Source organism: Coccomyxa subellipsoidea (assembly GCF_000258705.1).
Source record: "Coccomyxa subellipsoidea C-169, whole genome shotgun sequence".
Taxonomy (NCBI): Eukaryota; Viridiplantae; Chlorophyta; class Trebouxiophyceae; family Coccomyxaceae; genus Coccomyxa; species Coccomyxa subellipsoidea.
In genome coordinates this window covers 883,141-900,254 of record NW_005178024.1, presented here as the reverse complement: position 1 = coordinate 900,254, position 17,114 = coordinate 883,141, and the positions used below count along the sequence as shown (strand labels likewise).

Genomic DNA, 17,114 nt, shown 5'->3' with positions numbered 1-17,114 from the left:
CCGGAAACGGGGCAGCCTGATCCTCAGCCAGTCAGAACCACGCCGGCTTGTCTGATGTCTGCATTGTAACCTGCTATCAAGCAACGGTCTTTTCTAACCACAGGGCGTGGGAGAAGATGTTCTGTGGTGGGTTGCACCCGAGGTGTGGCGCACCCCTGCACGCCCCAGCGACTCGCATCTGCTTACCTACCCAGTTTGCACAGTTGTCTCTGAAGGCTAGCAGATCGCAGGTGAGCATTCTTCAATGAAGCTTAGGTATCTTATGACTTCAGATCTATCTGTTCCTGTGCCACAGAGGGCTCCTTGCTGTAATGCAATCCTGGAGTTCTAGGCGTTGTGCCCCTGCTCTGTGGCAGTGTGATGCTGCATATTCGTTCTCATCATCTTGCTGACATCGCTTCGGTGTACAAATTGGTTTTCTCTCTTTATTGCACAGGTGAGGCAAAGAGAGTCTGTGCCCAACCCGGTTGTCAGGGCACAAGCTGGTGCAAAGGCTGCCCTTGCTGATGGGCCAGAGGCGTCAGCTACTTTAAAATTCACAAAGGGCTCAGCACACAAGGTGAGCAAGTGGCAGGCTCCTGCAGTGCATCCATGTCGGGTCGCTGAGGAGAAGCCATACCTGTGGTGAAGGTGTGTCATCTTGGCATTGGATGTTGGCTTGTGCTTCACTGTTGGCCTGTGCCTTCTTCAGTTGCGGCGAGTCTTGGACCAGATACGCGGCAGGAGCTACGAGGAGGCCCTCATGATCCTGGAATTCTTGCCTTACAGAGCATGCGAGGACATCCTGCCCACTCTTATATCAGTGCGTGCACCCCTACCTGCTAGATGACTTCAATGTATGGGCATCTTATACTGCGGTGCTCTTCATTCTTCGCGTGGCAGCAGCAAATGAGTGTGAAGCGTGACACGAAAATTCATCATGTGGTGCTGCAGGCAGCAGCAAATGCTAAGGAGAATATGAAGATGTCCAAGCTGAATCTGTACATCAGCGAGTGCTATGCCGACTCTGGGCCAGCATTCAAGCGCTTCTCCCACGGCTACAAGGGCAGGTGATCATCTCAGCCGAAGGGTGTCAAGTTTTCTTCCCCTGCTTTGGAGCCGTTGCATTGGACAGGCAGCCATCAGATAACTATGCCGATGATTTGGACAGCAAGTATCTGTTTACCGTGCTCAGCAGCAGGTCTATTGGCCTTTCAGTGCCCAGAAAGTGATGCTTCCAACTGATGGCAAGTTGGCTGCCTCTGAAAACTCATGTGCGCGTCGTGCAGGGCCTACAAAATCCTCAGGCCTACATCGCACCTGACCATCAAGGTGAAGGAGCGCAGCAGGGGAGGGAGGGCTGCGCAGGCAGCAGTAGCAGAGCCTGTCGCAGCGGAGTAATTGGAGCCACCCTTTGAGAAACAAGCAATGGTATTTTGTGACTATTGCACGTGGGCGGATCACTGCGTCTGCACAAGGATAACGTTCGTGTTGTTTGTGTGATCGTATACAAGAGTTGTGGGGCAGCTGGGTTGGCTCAACATAACCTGTACAATGCCCTTGGCAGATGCTGCTACCTAGAAAGTGCTCGTATCGTCATCATGATCATTTTGATAGCATCATGCCCTACTTGGGATGACAGAGTCACCCAATGGTTGAGCTCTTGGCAGGACTCATTGGATCAGTCCTGTAAGCGCGCTCCATTTGCCTGTGATAGATGTCCCAAAGAATGGCAATGTGGGTGTTGGAGCTTCAGTCTTCTTGTCCAAAAGTCTCGGAGTGTTTGTGAGGCACCCCAGATCATCTGATGATGGTCTGAGAGCGGCATTGAAGGATGCTGAAGCAGCGAGGGCTGACACTGACTCACAAAATTGTCATCTTTGGACGCTGCGATAGGATCTGACACGTGAGACTGTCGCCGTGACCACGGTCGTCATACTATGCAGTACATGCGCTTGGGCCACCGGCTGGCACTGCAGGCCGCAATTGCAAGCCGGTGACAATGTGTCCAGCTTGACTCATGAGCTGATCAGTCATGAGTCAGCTCATGAGCTTCGGAAGCTGACTTGCTATAGCAATTTTCCCCAAAACTGGAACACACACCATAGCATAGATGTGCTACACGAGCCCCCTGAGAATTTTACACGCATTACACGCTCGTGTTATCGCCAAAAACCTCTACACGAGCTACACGAAGGCCTTTACACGAAACCTGTGCCAAATTTGGCTCTAGAGCCAAAATTTTAAGCGAATTCGGCCTCCAATGCCTTGAGATCGCTTCTTGGCACATAAGTATCACAGACAATCGTGCCAGAGATGCTTTTGGGATGATCCATGAGCTACATTATGCTGAAGGAAGGAAGATTACATCACTCCAGCCGCCTAGGGCTGATTGGATGAACTGGCAGCATCCAAATAATCAAAACAATCCATCACAAAATGTGCAACACCAACAATGTCCAACTGCCACATGAATTGCTGCATCGTCACAATGGCTGCACCAAACAGCCCAGGATATCTGTCCCGAACAGATTGCAAGGCAGGGCACTCAAACACAAGGTGGCGCTCATCCCCAATAACCTGCTGGGCACAACGCATGCACAAACGCTGGGGCCGGGGAATCCTTGCCCAGCGGCCCGAGACATTGGGCAGACTATGACAACCCATCCTGAACTTCAACAGTATACGCAAGCAACGGGCACTCAAAGGCTGCTGTAAGAGCTGGCAAGGGTGGCGCACACAAGCTGGCCTAGCAAACCATCTGTGATATGTACACAAGGTGGCATTGCTGGACGGGCAGGTCCTAGGGCAAATGTCAATGTCATCCCAAACCTGCAGTGCTTGCGCATCTAGCAGCTGCATCACAGCATCAACTTCCACAGGAACAAGGGTGTCAAACCGAATAACAAACTCATACCCAATCCGGCGCAAGCCCCGCATGAAGGCCCAAGCCCAATTCTTAACATTACGGGTTATGGCATCCCAACAATCATCAAGGGCCACTTGCCTGTGAAAATTATTTGCAGGCAAGGCAGCCAAATTGTTCCAGAACTTGATAATGCGCCGCCACCACACACAATCAAGGGTCTGCTGATTCAACTCCTTAAGCAAGATGGCACCATGCACAGAGGTGGGGACGCCAGCAATGTCTCTCAGAATTTTCAGGTGAGAGGAGGCCAAGGCAGCCCGGCCCCGCCGGCTGTCGCCACCAGGAAGGCTGCGCAGGCCCCACACCTCACAACCGTAGGAGGCAGTCGGCGGCACACATGCATCATATAGGCGCAACAACAGGCCAGCTGACATGCTGCAATGCAACTTCCCATATTGCTGCCTGAGCTGTGCCCACGCACCCCACATGTTCCTGTGAAGCTTGCCAAAGGTGAGATTAATGCCTTGGGCACCGTCAAAAAGGGCACCCAGGTACTCAAACTGCTGAACCCAATGTAAAGGCGCACCACCACAAAGCCATTGAAAAGGTCCTGGCAAACTTGAAGAGAACACCACAATCTTTGTTTTGTCAACACTGATGACCATTCCCGTTTGTTCACAAAACTCAGCAGCTGCATCAATCAAGCGTTGCAAATGAGCAGGTGTGGTGGCGAGCAAAGCAAAGTCATCGGCATAGCCTAGATCTGGTACACAACTGCCAGGACGCAACTGCGGGCCAACCCCAGGGCACCTCTGCAGCAAGTGCCTGTGCAGGCCATCTGCAAACAAGCCAAACAGCGTTGGGCTAAGGGGGCAACCCTGCTTCAATCCTGTCTCAGAGGGCAAACTAGGACCCTTCCTGCTCCCAATCTTAATGGCAACCGTAGAATTGGCATACAAAGACTGAATGGCAGAGAGCAGGCGGCCATCAATGCCCAGGCGACGCAGACTCTCCCAGAGCAACACCCGATTCACTCTGTCATAAGCACCCTTCAGATCAAGAAAGCAACAATACAAGGGCTGCTTAGCATGGTTTTGCCGGTCGATAAAATGCTGCAAGGTGAATAGCTGGTGGGCCGTAGACAGTTTTGGCCTAAAGCCAGCCTGTGTGGCTGCACGCAATCCAGCCCCCTCTGTGTACTTCAGAATACGAGAATTCAATATGCCAGCATACAAGCGCATGATGGGCTCAGTAACGGCAATGGGTCTATAATTGAGCATGTCAAGCTTGCTGCCTTTCTTGTGCACAGGGGTGATCAGGCTACCATTCACAGAGGGTGGCACTTGCCCAGCCACAAATGCAGAGTTCAGCACAGCCACCAAAGCAGGCGCCAGGACATTTTCCGGAGGAGGCATGCCTGGCGCCCGCTCATCTTTTGCATACCGAAACAGCTCAGCTGGTAAACCTTGCATTCCGGTGGCACGACCATTGTGTAAACTTTTGAGCCCAGCAAGCACCTCCCCAAGAGAGATGGGTGCATTGAGAGCATCAACATGGGCAACAGGAGCACTGGGCTGGACAGGGAAAGACAAGTGGGGCAGCTCAGCAATGAGTGGCAACTGCAAGTTTGCAACCCGCTTGAGATAGCCAGCCCACAATTGCACTGGCTTGAGCTGCTCAGGTATATCAGACTGCTGAGACTTGAGCCGCTTCCAAAAGGCTCGGGGGTCACTGTGCAAATCATCAAGCAGGCGGCGCAGTTGCGCGAGCCGGTGAGCGCGCCGTTTGTGGCGGACGGTGTTGTGGTAGGCACGCTCCAGCGCGCGCACTTCGGCTGGATCGCCCCCGCACCGCGCGCGGGCGCGGACGTCCCGTTTAAGCTGGCGGCACTCCGAATCGAAGAAGGGCGCGTCGGCACGCGCCTTGCGCTGATGGCGCCCGGTGCGGGCCGGCATGCTGTTCGCGGCTGCGGCCTCCCGGATCCCCGCCTCCAGGGTCTGAAAGGCTGCATCAAGTTCCCCAGCCACAGCATGGCCTGTGCAGGCGTCAAGACTTGCACTGGCAACATTGCGCAAAGCAGCAGCATACGCATTCCTAGCACTGGGCTGCCATTTCACTCGTGACAATGGCGCCCCAATACATGGTAAGGGAACACTGGCAGCCACATTCACTTGCAACGTCATCTCAATAGGATGATGATCAGAGTCTTTTCTACCAGTGTTCACAACAAGATGAGAAATCAAGGGGAGCGCATCAGCGGAAACGAGAACATGATCAGGTCTAGTTGCCTGAGTATGGGTTCTGGCCTTAAAGGTAGGCACTGCTTCAAGGTCTCCTAGCACTCTGCCAGAGCATATGAGCATGTCAGTTTCCTTGCAAAAATCTAACAGGCGCAGCTCATGAGCATTGACACCTTCATCAGTGCAGCCTCGAGTATTGCTGTCATCAGCGTCAGGCAAATTTGACACACGAGCATTGAAGTCTCCTGCCAGGATCACATTGCCCTGAGCACGAGCGGCAACAACTTCTGCACATAAGCCCGTAAATCGACTGGTCAGGTCCACAGTCTGCAATTGCCGGGAACCCGCTGGAGGCACATAGCTGGAGCCAATCAGCAGCGGTGTAGAGTCCCCCTCAAACTGCACTTTCACCCATAAGGCACTGTCAGTGTCTGACACCCAGTCTTGTGCGTGGTAATCACGGTGCTTCCGAACCGCAACAACAATGCCTTCACCCGCCTTGCCCTCTTCACTAGCAGCCGTGAAAGTCACAGAGTGGTGAGGCAAGATCGAGTCATCCCAGGTCAAGCAACGGGCCTCAGTCAGAAGTACAATATCGAACTGGTCAAGATAGGCTGCCGTGTCCCACAAGGATATTTTGCTAGCATGTAAGCCATTGACATTCCAGGACAATATACGCAGCGATAGGCGGCTGGAGACTTCCTAGCGGCGCACTGCTTCGGCGTAGGAGTCGGCGCGGCCGGGGGAGGAAGGCGCGGCCTGAGAGGGCCCGGCAGTGGCAGCACCCGGGGCGGCAGCGGCGCCCGGCGCGGCAGCCGGGGGAGGCCCAGGCACAGGCATGTGCTCACGCACGCGGTCGCCCTCCCGGACGAAGAGGCGCTCCTCGCGCCAGAAGGGCTGCTTGCCGGCTGTCTTCAGGGCGACATAGTGTGGGCGCATGCTGACGCGGATGCGCTGCTGCTGCGGGGTGAGGTCGGGATCCAGGAAAATCTGGCGCTGGCGCAGGGCTTTGCTGTGCTTGAGGGCAGCGTGCTTGGCTGCCACGCCGCTGAAGCTGATGAGCATGGGGCGCGGCTTGGTGCGCGTGGCGCTGGGGGCACCGAGGCGGCGAGCTTCGCTGACAACAGCAGGGGGGCCGCTGTTGCTGTCAAACAGCGCTGCCACGCGGGCTGAGACATTCTCTGTGTTGTCCTCTGCCAGACCATGGCAGATCAGGTTGGCACTCCTGGCTCGGCGGGCCTGAGACTCCACCACAGACTCCAGATGGTGCACTTTGTTCACCACTGCTTCATCGTTGGAGGCGGCTCTGGTCTGCGTGTCCTTGGCCAGCTCAGCGCGCAGGAGAGGCAGCAGCTCTGCCTTCAGCTCAGCCACCACCTCATCCTTCAGCTCGGTTTTCAGCTCTGCCTTGAGCTCTGCCTTCAGCTGAGGGAAGAGGGCCCCAAATTTCTCGTCCAGCTTACTGTCAAGCTTGCTTTCCAGGCCGTGGATCATAGACTCGACCTTTGCAAGAAGGAGATCGTGGAGGGGCGGCTCCATCTCCTCATCTGACTGCCCTGGGCTGCCCTGCGCTGGGCGCTTCGACTGACTTCTGGTTCCCTGACTCATCGCAGCAAGATCGCAGATCAACTCGAATGCTGAAACGGCCCAACTTTTCGATCAAGAGATTAGTCATGGTGACTGATCATCACCTCCTTCCATGCATGCATCAATTTTAAGGCTCATGATGGGGTAGCCCATTCATTTGTGCCTTAGTTGGAGCTCTTGGAACTCTTGAGAGCACGAATTCCACGTCTAGGCTGCCCAATAGCACTAGAATAGCGCTAGCTAGCTCAAATGGCAATATGCGTGTAAACTGCGTGTAAAGTGGCTGAAAATCTCTACACCATCTACACTATCGCATTATTTTGCGTTTCGTGTAACCATCGTGTAGCGTGTAGCACATCTATGCACCATAGCCTGTGTCTGCCCTGCTTGGCTCAGGTCAATGGATCTCCTCAAATGACACTGCTCAGAAGACCCCAAGATGTAGGATGCACATCAGCATGCTTGAAGCTTCAACCTGAACTTTCAGGGTTTTATGGTCAAACCCCTTCTTGTGCAGGGTCGCTGAGGGTTATCCCATCTGCTTCGCCTGCAGCAAACTTTACGCCTTCACACCAGATTCTTTGCAATTGTACGAGCAAAGTACTGTATTAGAAAACTATTTCTAGCGAGGATGAGTCTTGCAGCCATGTTAAATGCGTCTTCAGGACCCTGTACTTCACGACAGTGTGTTAGCGACGCCACGCCAGGACTGCCGAGCTGTTCTCAGAGAAGTTTTCCTTTAAAATGGAACAAATCACACTGGCACAGCAATCGACGAGTGCACCAAGAAGAAAATCTCAGCAGGAAAAGGTAAGCGAGACACTTTTGGGCATATATGGGATGGACTGCTTTGTTGCAGGTCAAGCATGCAAGATCTGGATCTCCTAAGATTTCCTTTGATGCAGCTTGTTGATTGCGCCAGCAAAGAGGAGAGATCCCATTGTGACACCGTACATATCTTTGGGAGAACACCCAGAGGTAGGCTCACCACCATCAGCTTGTGCATCCCCTACCTGCCTGTTTTCTACATAAGGAAGTTCCTGAAGAAATATATTGATGCCTTTCAGGATAACACAGACATGTACGGGTACCTGCTCAGAAATAGGGTCATCTTCATAGGCTCAAGAATCAATGATGAGGTAAGCGATGCTTGCTTTCTTGCTGCCCACTTCTGATGTCCTTTCTGATGTGTAATGTCGATCTCTGATGACATTGGCTTGCTTTTGCATGCAGACTGCCACACAGATTGTTGCCTGCTTGTTAGCATTGGAAACACTAAGCGATTCGGAGGACATAAAGCTGTACATCAACTCTCCAGGTGAGGACTTCTAGAGCAGAAATGTCTTGTTGCCTTGCATGCCATTCTGCATGTGCAGATCAAGCAGGATCTGCCCTCTAAGGGTCGTTCTTTGAGCAGGTGGACAGGCATACTCTGTCATTTCCATCTTGGACACCATTGAGGCAATCAAGCCTGACGTGGTCACCATAGCTCTTGGGCAGTGCGCAAGCACAGCCACACTCCTTCTGGTGCGCCGGGTCTTGATACTACACAAGAATTCAAGCGCTTTGTAAGCAGGGTCTCTGCTCCGCAAATGTCCTGAATGAAGTATGCACACGGTCCGTTCAAAGTGTCCTGATTTTGAACTGTCACTCGGTTGATGCAGGCGGCTGGCGCAAAGGGAAAGCGGTTTAGCATGCCCAATGCGCGCATCATGATGCACCAGCCTGCAGGTGGGCATCTTCATCTTTTTGTATTGTTGGGCAATGCGAGTATTTCTTACAGTTCTCAGATGGAACAGGCCTGATTGTAGCTGTCTGCTGTTGCTGATTGGCCTCTATGCTCTGCTTCATGTTATGCTCATGCATCTATTGGATCCCAGTCCACTCTGTACTACTCTGTGACATAATTGCTGTATTTTACTATCAGCAAGCATGGTTCTTGTGTCCTTTCGTACTGACTAGGAATGGCGCGTTCAGGTGGAGCCATGGGATCGGCAGATGAGGTCAACATCCAGGCGTCAGAGCTCAACAGGACAATGAAGGTGTGCAAGCTTCCTGCAATGATTTGGAGAGATTCAATGCACACTCTGGTCGGTGTCTGGTCGTGGTCTGAAATTCAGACTCGATATCCTGAACCCACAGTTCTGCATTTCTCAGACAAAGGACAGACTGCAGCACTGTTTTGTGGAAGGTGTAACTTGAAGAACTCGCTTTAGCAAGAGAGGAATGCAGACAAGAAGGCAGATCGAGCGCGAAAGTTAAGGAAAAAGGACTGCCATTGTACATGGCTGCTGGCACTGCAGCAAGCACGGGTTTCCGACAAGTGGTTTTTCATTGCTGGGAACTGGCTGCTTGCAGGTGGTTCACAGGTTCTACGAGCGCTTCACAGGCCTGCCCCTGGACAGGATTGAGGAGGAGACTGACCGTGACAACTTCATGAACCCCAAGCAGGCCATGGAGCTGGGACTCATCGATGACGTCATCGTCTCAGCAGACCTGCCAACGCTTGCCACAGCCCATGCGTGACCATTTGCACGCAAATACCACTCGAAGAAACTCTGCAATGCAAGGCTGTTTGCTTATCCACTGTAATAACAGTAACAGCTCGTTTGCAAGTCCCCAAACATGTTGACAGTGTTTCGAGGATCCCCAGCCGCTTTTAATGAGGTTTGCTGCAGGCAACTTCTTGTAATTACTGTACAAGTGCGGCACATCTACTCATTTATTTGCCATCATGAACCCAGCAGCCAGATTACATGATGGGGATGCATTTCGTCGGTGATGTGCTGAAGCAGCAACAGTGGCTTGAACAATGATTTGCATGCGGCAGCGCAAGGCCATGTGGATGTCATGTAGCGCTGCTGTTCAGCTTGGTATTCCATCCATTGTGAAGATGTCATATCATGCTGGAGGGTGGACAAAGACATCATGCACAATTACAAAGCATCAGAGCAAGGGCACCGCATTCCTACTGACAGGTCCTCTTCTGGTTCCCTGCCCAAAATGACAGTGATAAATGGCACCATCATGATCGCCACATCCACCCATCCCAAAGTTCCAAAGTCAGGCAGCCACTACAGGCGCTAAGGCATCCTCGTCATGTGTCACACTGTCGGTCATGAATAGCGATGCCTGACATGGGGCACTTAGTACCGCAGCAGCAGTAAATAGAAGGCTTTTGCCAAAGCCACCCTCGAGGGCCCCTCCCTCTCTGAAAACCCCAACCAGCAAGTCCTCACCACCAGAGTCTGGTGCAATGTCATCAATAGAGCGCGCAGGCGCAAAAAAACAGGTGGTTCAGCAAGACAACAGAAGCACATACGTTACTGCCACCGAATGGTCTCAACCCCCGGCCGCATCTTGGGCTTGCAGCGGACACTGGAGCCACAAGCCGAGGGGTGCACACATCCAGTGGACAGTGAGCTGAACAAGGACATCGCAGCCTGCATCTGCAGGGGGACAGGTGCCCGGAATTCCAGCGACATGTTTCGGCCGCGTCAGAGTTGGACCCCTTTGTCCCAGTAAAAGGTATTTAAGCATGTGGGAGACTACGGCTCCCCGCTCAAGACACTCCGCACGACAGACAAACAAACAGCAATTGTCACGACCAGCTGTATAGATATAGAGCGCAGTGAATAGCTGCGCGCGCCCTGCCCTCAAACAGATCAGTGGGTTTGTGTGCTAGGAAAAGTCTCTCAGATGCGAAGGCCGAGATCAGGGCACCTCAAGGTGACAATTCAGATTGAGGACACTTTGCACACACCTCTCAGAGAAACCCACTTCTGAGAGAGCACTCAGGAGAAGAAAAGAAGAGCTCACACCACAACGACAGTCTACAACGGCAGAAGCTACTTTTGGAGCAGCCAAAATCAGTCCAACCCCCCACCAGTCCTTGCATCCAGTCCAAATAGAGGCTCTCGCACCGCAACAATGCTTCTCTGCCGATCTCCCACTCTTCTCACAGGCTGCAAGCCAGTGTTTTTCCTCGTGTATTTTTAATTTTTTCAACTTGTACATCGCTCCTAATGCAACGACCTCATCATCCGCTCTGTCAACCGCCCGAGCTGTATGTTGCAGGTTGTTCCCCCACGGGCATCTCTTTGGGGGCCTGCTTCTTGAGACAAAATTAACCGCAGACACGCTCCACACTCCTATGCAGTCTGCTCCTGCTGCAAAAATTCGGGGGGGTCTCTAGGGGACCGAGCGGCCAGCGCGTGGCGAGGCTCGGGCCCAATACTTCAGAAATAAGACACTGCCATGTCGGCATGGTGAAAGGAATACTCTTGAGCCGTGTGACCAGCTGTGAATGGCTGGGCTGCGGAAGGCCGCTGTCACTTGCGCAGGTGCAACCCCTTGCTGACTGCCTCCATTACTTTCCCAGTGTCCAGCTTCAACCCAATGGGCGGCTTGCCCTACAATCATCCCACAGTTGCTTCAGACACCGCTTCACGTGCCCATGCTAATGCCATTGCAACCAGCCATGCCATGCACAGGGAGACAACAAGACACAGGCAAGGAAGGTGTTGGGCACACCTTGGGCTTCTTCAGGACATCTGCAATGATGGCGTTGATGCTCTCGGACGGCTGGGCCTGCGGCTGGGATGTAGGGATCATTGACGCCACTGTGGCCCAGGGGGCGTGTGGCAGCGCGCATGCATGGCCACCTGCAGTCGCCAAATGTGTTCAGCTTCAAACTCCCCGCACCAACCACAAACAAGTGTGCGCAATCTTGATGCCCAATTACCCAAGAATCCCGACAAAGGTCGGCGGACGCAGAAGCGACAGGTTACTCTCGACATCACTACAGGGTGCGAGGGATTGCGCACCCATCATGTAAGGGGTGGCGAAGGGCGACCAGCAGGGGTAGGCGGCCGGGGGGCAGTAGGCGGCGGCCTTGCAGAAGTCGGACTGCGCGGTGTGGCGCTTGCGGTACTTCTGCAGGTGGCTCGCCACGTTCTGGCGCGTCAGGCCGGCCGCGATGGGCCCCATGTGGTCCAGGATCTTGGACGGCACGGCCTTCTCGGCGCCCAGCGTCTCCACCGCGCACACAAAGCGGTCGTGCAGCTCCTGCGTCCACTCAACCTGTGCCCGGCCAGATGGGAGATCTCAGCACTCCCGCCGATAGCACAGCCCCGCATGCTGCTGCACTTGGGGCAAGATATTTCAGCAGCAGTGGCTGCAGACTGCAGTGGTATTGGATTGACTCCGCCCTCCTGAGCAAGAAAAACAGGGGGCAGATATTTCCTGCAGCAGCCATCTAAATATCTAGGCAGGGGCCAGCTCAGCAGTTTCGAATTTTGGGTGTGCTTTTGGGGATAGGAGGCGTTTGGGGGCTGTGAATCCTGTGCTGCACCTTGTGTTTGCGGCTGCGCTGCTCCTCACCCGCCTCGCTGCCCCTCAGGCTGCATGAGCTGCTCGTAATCCTCTGGGACCCCGACGCGCTGGTATCCTACGCCAGCAATAATACTTTTGAAGGAAAATGACACACATGTGTCGAACAGAAGTGTACGAGGCCCGTTCCCGTCGTCGAGCACCAAGGGATCGCTCAGAAAAATATGCCCACCTGGGAGAAGCATGAGTTCCGTGGACCGCCGGAAGTTTGACTCAGCAGTCCCCAGGCCACGCTCCCCTCGCTCTGGGTGCTGCTTTCCGAGCCCTCGGGACCCGCAGACGCACCCGCCTGCAGGGTAACCACAACCTGTCAGGCCATGAGTAACTCCGATTCCTGCATCCGAGTTGAGGAGCAACCTAGGGTTCTTGAAACCCGTGCAGGACAACATTCTCGGCCTTTAATTGCGTACAGAAGGGCCGCGAGGAGGTACAGGACCGCCAGGTTGAGGTCGGCTCGGTTCAGATCGGGCAGCATGGGCATGCAGCCTCACCTGGGAACAACAACGTCGTCTCTTGGAAGCCTGCCTCTGGCCCAAGGTGTCCACAGAGTCTTCGGATTCGGACTCGCTGTCGAACACATTGCAGATGGCCCTGACGAGGGCTTCCTCCTTCTCGACGTGCTGCATCTCCTCTGAGTTCGCGTGGAAATATGACCCTGAAGACAGCGCAGAGGCATGCTGAGCCCAAAATGCACAGCCACCGGACAATCAAGAAGCCTGTGCGATTCTACACTGATCTTGCAAGCTGATGGGATGGCTGGAAATGGAATCTGGCATTTCCAACCGTTGACCTGGTCACAAGGACAAACGACCGATTCCAAATCGTGACGGGAAGGACCGACCCACCCGAGGACACCGTGCTGTTCTGGCGCAGGAAGGCTGGCACCGGCGCCGAGGTCTTGGAATACAACCAAGGCGCGCTCTGATTCATGCCGTGCTGCGCCACGAGGGAGGAAGAAGCTCCCACAGAAAGCAGCATGTCCCCCTGTTCGAACCCCCTGGAAAGAGGCCTTGATGGAGAGCCCCTGCCGGCCCCAGTCACTGACGAATTGCACCCATGACCGCCCAGTACTGCTGTCAAAGGCGTCAGTTTCCGGTCCTCTCCGGCACCACGGGACGTCTCCTGCCCCGACCCCAACCCCTAGTGGACAATGCCAGTGTGGTACAAGGTGGTTGCCACTTGGTCAGTGCAGACACCTCGAAGCACCCTGAGCTCTGTCCACCCTAGCAAGCACTCTCTGACACTAAACGAAGCGAAGTTTCACGCCCTGAATCGCACGAAATGCAACATGGAAAACTGTCCGTGATTGACGCCGCCATTGGCGGAGGCCAGCTCAGCACTGACCAAGGCAGAATAACTTCTTGACGAATCACTATTTGCCAAGTCAGCGAAACTCGTGGCGTGGGACAGGTAGACTTTTTGGGGGCTCAAATATATGGACATTCGCAAATTCTGGGAATCACATGCACACTCTGCACACCACAGACGCGGAGATCTCATGCACAACACGCCTAGTGACACATCCCGGGCCCCTCTGTGTGCACCCTAGGGCCTTGCCACAATTGCGGTGCCGGCAATTGATGATCACTATCCGTGATGCACACCAACTTGGATTGACTCATGTGATTCGGAATCACATCAAGTTGATCATTCATGATACAATGATGAAAGATCATGATGATCATGACATCGTGCTTTGAAGCTGCAAAATCTAGATCTGCTGCAGTGCAAATCCACATTAAGGGTCTCCGTGAGCTCTCGAGGCCGCCTCCGGCAAGACTTTACTGGATTCAAAGGAAACATGAAGTGCAAAGCGTGAAGGACGAACACCATTGGAAAGAAATGCCATGCATCAGTGACCGGATCCCCGATGCATCAATCAACATGTCTGCGCGGCACAATGTGCAGGCAAATATGAAGAACCCGCCAGATTCCAGATATGTTAGTCCCCCAGATCAGAAACCTCCTGGACATCAACTTGAATAACATATATACATCGCAGCACGCCCCGGGGACAACAATTTACATCCAGATATGTCTTGCCGGGACGCAACAGCACGCACGCTGCTGCAGTACATGCCCCTCTAGAGTGTCAGACTCTCAGGTATAAGACACCCGGTGCGTCCTGCCCGAGACTGCGTATGGGGGTACAGCTATACACATAATGCCGGCAGCATGGCTCCTCCCAGCCAGATCAGTCCTTCAGACATCCGCGTCATCTGCATTGTAGCACAGGGCACATCAGTGACCCCATCAACACAAATGTGACTTCTCAGGAACCCACGGAGGCTCCAGACGACAAAACCCCTCACCGCCAGCAGCAGTTCAGGCTTGAAACCTTCTTTCTGTCGAGATTAGATTTAGACACAATGCCGAGTATACAAGGCAATAACAGGCTCATAACCTTCTTTGTGTGGAGATGAAACCAAGACAGATTGCAGGACACACAAGGCCGCGAGAGCGCCAAGAAATGCATGGGCGGCCTTGAGCAGCATACCGAGGGTGAAGACGTCCCGCTTGCCGGCCTCCGGCTTTGGCGCTACGCTCGGAGGGGCGGCTGCCTGCGCCGGAGGCGGCTTGGCCGGGCTGGCGGCCGGCGACGCGGACGCGGCCCTCGATGCCTGAGGCCTGGCCACGGCAGTAGGCGTTCCCTCCTCACTGCAGCACCACACAGACCCCCAAAAAATCAAATGTGTATCTGAAATCAAACGTGCAAGATGAAGTTTCCTGGTCCAGACTTGCTGATATAGAGGACTAATACTTCTTTTGTCTGCTTGTTGCACAGCTTCAGGCCGGCTCCCTGAGTGATCTGTCTTTCTGAGCAGGCTTGCAATGATTGGGAAAACGACACAGTGGGGTCAGGTTTCCTTGGGCAATACATTTCATTGTCCCAGCACCGACCTCTTCCCAGGTTGGGCATGGGCAGCGCTGGAGGTGGGGGGCGCTGCATGGCTGGTGGGCTCCTTGAAGTTGGGGTTGGTGCCGTGAGTCAAGGGGGACCCGCCCTGCAATGCAATGTAGGGCTAGTGAGTTCGCTCAAGCTTCTGTACATGATGTACACAACCTTTCCTCGCTAGTAGTAATCTATCTTGCTTACTCACGGCACGAATGCAAATACCTGGCTGCTGGAGGGGCTCCTGTTGAAGAAGGGCACTGTCGCGCCCAGGCGCTTCCAGCGTGCGTTGATCTCTGTGGCGGCCGCGGAGATCTGCGCACAATGAGTTCCGCTCAGACTGCCTGCTCGATGACGGTTCAGGACCATTCTTGGGTGTCAAGGGAATCAAAGGTACATAAGGCACCGAAGCTCCATGAACAATGAATTGTACACAGGCGTATCAGTAGTAACGAAGCTCCATGGACAGTCCATGGTAGATAGGCATTTTGATAGGAATGATCGCAACAGATACAACAGGCTTCTGATAAGAAATGAGTACCTGCTGGTTCTCCATCGCTCTGGCATGCACTTTGCCGAAGCCTGTGGCCAGGCGGGTGCCAGCCACCCTGCTGGCTTCCCTGGCAGCCTGCGCAGGGATGCAATTTCAAGTCAATTTCTGTAGGTTTGGTTGTGTTTTGTCGGCCGTAGAACAGGTTTGGCATCTCAGAAGGAATGAGAGAGTTCTGCAGCATTGATGGCAGTCTTTGCAGCTACCTGAACGGCTGAAGCTGCCTGCTGTGACACCCGGTACTTGGCATCCAGATCCGTCATCTGCCACCAACAAACTGCTGTCAGCCGTTGCAGCACCCACTGGCGCACATGGAGTGGGTCTTGTATGGACAACATTGCACAGACGATGTTGTATTGGCTTGAACCTCAGGACTGGGTGGAAAACTGCAATTTTCTTGCCTGCTGGCTCGCCACTGCAGCCGCTGACTTGGTGCGCTCGCTGACAGCTGCGCTCACCTGTGCAGCACAATATTGCTTAATTTGTGCATTTAATATCAACATTATCAGTAATTGTATAACTTCATATTAACAGCACAAGGTGACTTGCACCTTCTCAGCGGTGCGGAGCCTTGTCAACTCTGCAGAAATGCCGAAAGCAAAGTCCTCTTGCACCTGGAGGAGGAAAGAAAGGCAAGTCATAATGCAATGTATTGAAAACCTGCAGCGTGCTGCAAGTCAATGCTGCCTGATGCCCTTTTGCTGATGCATGACTTGGGTTTGGTCCTACCTCAAAGACTTCATTTGTGCAGTCAGCATCCAGGAACTCATCGAGCCAGAGCTGTAGCGTTTCGATATCCGTAGTATCCCTGTATATGAAGCAGTCATCAGCGACTTTCCCCAGCGCAGATGTGCCAGGTCTGGATATAAGCATCTGTTCTGTATGAACCGAGATCTTACCACAGGCTTGTTGATCTGAGGCCAGACGTTGGAAACACCTGTCGAGCACATGCCAGGATATTGTAACTCTTTCCAGCCTCAAGGATCCAGACATATTACGCATCAGCATAGCTTCAGGAAAGTCCAAGGCAGGCTCGGTAAGGATCTGGCACCTGACGACATTTGAGCTCTGGGGGGAGCTTCTTCTGACGAACATGGTCCAAAAGGGCCACAATTGCAAAGGGCACCTGCACAATTTCCCATTCAGCAAACTGGTATTCATCAGATAGTTTGTGCAAAAGTAGCGAGTGCAGCCATCTGCAATGCATTGACGCAGTATAGTCACACCTTTGCAGAAACAGTTCCCACTGTATGTATAGCGAGTGCCAAAACCATCGCGCTCTCGCTTCTTCAGCCAAGATAGATTGAGGCCCCAACAGGATGCAAGTACAGAACCCAGCAAGATATGGCTTTAGGTAGCAGATTTGGGTTGTGGAAGTCGCAAAATCTTCTATGATGTAGAGAACGCACGCCAAAAGTGATTGTTCATGTCTTCCCAGAAAGAAACACGGCTGATCCGCGCCAATTCACCCAGAGGGTCATAAGCTGACTGGACTTCTTGGTCGTCCTTGGATGTCCCGAGCTTCCTGCATCCACCAGTTCCAGACAGTCCCCTTGAGCAAACCCTTTGCACAACAACCATGATTTTCTTGTCTGAAAGACAAGT

At 53.5% G+C, this 17,114-nt stretch overlaps 6 protein-coding genes across 6 annotated transcripts; 3 read left to right on the top strand and 3 right to left on the bottom strand.

The window, feature by feature from the left end:
- The first annotated feature begins 60 nt into the window (after window positions 1-60).
- COCSUDRAFT_25855 (hypothetical protein) lies at window positions 61-1,689 on the top strand. Its single transcript, XM_005643900.1, has 5 exons — window positions 61-230; window positions 437-559; window positions 692-802; window positions 934-1,049; window positions 1,269-1,689. Exons 1-5 carry the CDS (start codon window positions 117-119, stop codon window positions 1,378-1,380), a joined length of 576 nt encoding a protein of 191 aa, XP_005643957.1. The 5' UTR covers window positions 61-116; the 3' UTR covers window positions 1,381-1,689.
- Window positions 1,690-4,741: 3,052 nt separating this feature from the next.
- COCSUDRAFT_34294 (hypothetical protein) lies at window positions 4,742-5,493 on the top strand. The gene has a single exon (XM_005643899.1). The coding sequence runs from the start codon at window positions 4,780-4,782 to the stop codon at window positions 4,969-4,971; it is 192 nt and encodes a 63-aa protein (XP_005643956.1). The 5' UTR covers window positions 4,742-4,779; the 3' UTR covers window positions 4,972-5,493.
- A 297-nt stretch (window positions 5,494-5,790) lies between these two features.
- COCSUDRAFT_44742 (hypothetical protein) lies at window positions 5,791-6,696 on the bottom strand (the record flags this gene model as incomplete). Its single annotated transcript, XM_005643898.1, has 1 exon — window positions 5,791-6,696. One exon carries the CDS (start codon window positions 6,694-6,696, stop codon window positions 5,791-5,793), a length of 906 nt encoding a protein of 301 aa, XP_005643955.1.
- A 1,058-nt stretch (window positions 6,697-7,754) lies between these two features.
- Window positions 7,755-9,201, top strand: COCSUDRAFT_44741 (ATP-dependent Clp protease, proteolytic subunit ClpP; the record flags this gene model as incomplete). The annotated part of the gene is made up of 6 exons (XM_005643897.1): window positions 7,755-7,814; window positions 7,909-7,993; window positions 8,093-8,202; window positions 8,340-8,406; window positions 8,653-8,717; window positions 9,034-9,201. The coding sequence occupies 6 exons, from the start codon at window positions 7,755-7,757 to the stop codon at window positions 9,199-9,201; spliced, it is 555 nt and encodes a 184-aa protein (XP_005643954.1).
- A 1,501-nt stretch (window positions 9,202-10,702) lies between these two features.
- On the bottom strand, window positions 10,703-11,693 carry COCSUDRAFT_54678 (hypothetical protein). Its single transcript, XM_005643896.1, has 3 exons — window positions 11,502-11,693; window positions 11,209-11,339; window positions 10,703-11,087 (listed from the first exon to the last, which is right to left on the bottom strand). Exons 1-3 carry the CDS (start codon window positions 11,662-11,664, stop codon window positions 11,007-11,009), a joined length of 375 nt encoding a protein of 124 aa, XP_005643953.1. The 5' UTR covers window positions 11,665-11,693; the 3' UTR covers window positions 10,703-11,006.
- A 2,575-nt stretch (window positions 11,694-14,268) lies between these two features.
- COCSUDRAFT_67882 (hypothetical protein) lies at window positions 14,269-16,909 on the bottom strand (the record flags this gene model as incomplete). The annotated part of the gene is made up of 12 exons (XM_005643895.1): window positions 16,736-16,909; window positions 16,561-16,635; window positions 16,409-16,446; window positions 16,239-16,317; window positions 16,061-16,123; window positions 15,911-15,967; window positions 15,716-15,772; window positions 15,501-15,587; window positions 15,185-15,274; window positions 14,968-15,071; window positions 14,564-14,724; window positions 14,269-14,285 (listed from the first exon to the last, which is right to left on the bottom strand). The coding sequence occupies exons 1-12, from the start codon at window positions 16,781-16,783 to the stop codon at window positions 14,269-14,271; spliced, it is 876 nt and encodes a 291-aa protein (XP_005643952.1). The 5' UTR covers window positions 16,784-16,909.
- Between the last annotated feature and the right edge of the window lie 205 nt (window positions 16,910-17,114).

What these genes read in the sequence shown, in the direction of transcription:
- COCSUDRAFT_25855 (XM_005643900.1), top strand. Translation starts at nt 117, where the DNA reads ATGTTCTGTGGTGGGTTGCACCCGAGGTGTGGCGCACCCCTGCACGCC. An exon ending in CAAAGGGCTCAGCACACAAG is followed by an intron (nt 560 to 691) that starts GTGAGCAAGTGG and finishes TGCCTTCTTCAG; the next exon opens with TTGCGGCGAGTCTTGGACCA. An exon ending in TCCTGCCCACTCTTATATCA is followed by an intron (nt 803 to 933) that starts GTGCGTGCACCC and finishes GTGGTGCTGCAG; the next exon opens with GCAGCAGCAAATGCTAAGGA.
- COCSUDRAFT_34294 (XM_005643899.1), top strand. Translation starts at nt 4,780, where the DNA reads ATGGCGCCCGGTGCGGGCCGGCATGCTGTTCGCGGCTGCGGCCTCCCG.
- COCSUDRAFT_54678 (XM_005643896.1), bottom strand. Translation starts at nt 11,664, where the DNA reads ATGGGGCCCATCGCGGCCGGCCTGACGCGCCAGAACGTGGCGAGCCAC. An exon ending in CGCCACCCCTTACATGATGG is followed by an intron (nt 11,340 to 11,501) that starts GTGCGCAATCCC and finishes TGGCGACTGCAG; the next exon opens with GTGGCCATGCATGCGCGCTG. An exon ending in ATGTCCTGAAGAAGCCCAAG is followed by an intron (nt 11,088 to 11,208) that starts GTGTGCCCAACA and finishes GGATGATTGTAG; the next exon opens with GGCAAGCCGCCCATTGGGTT.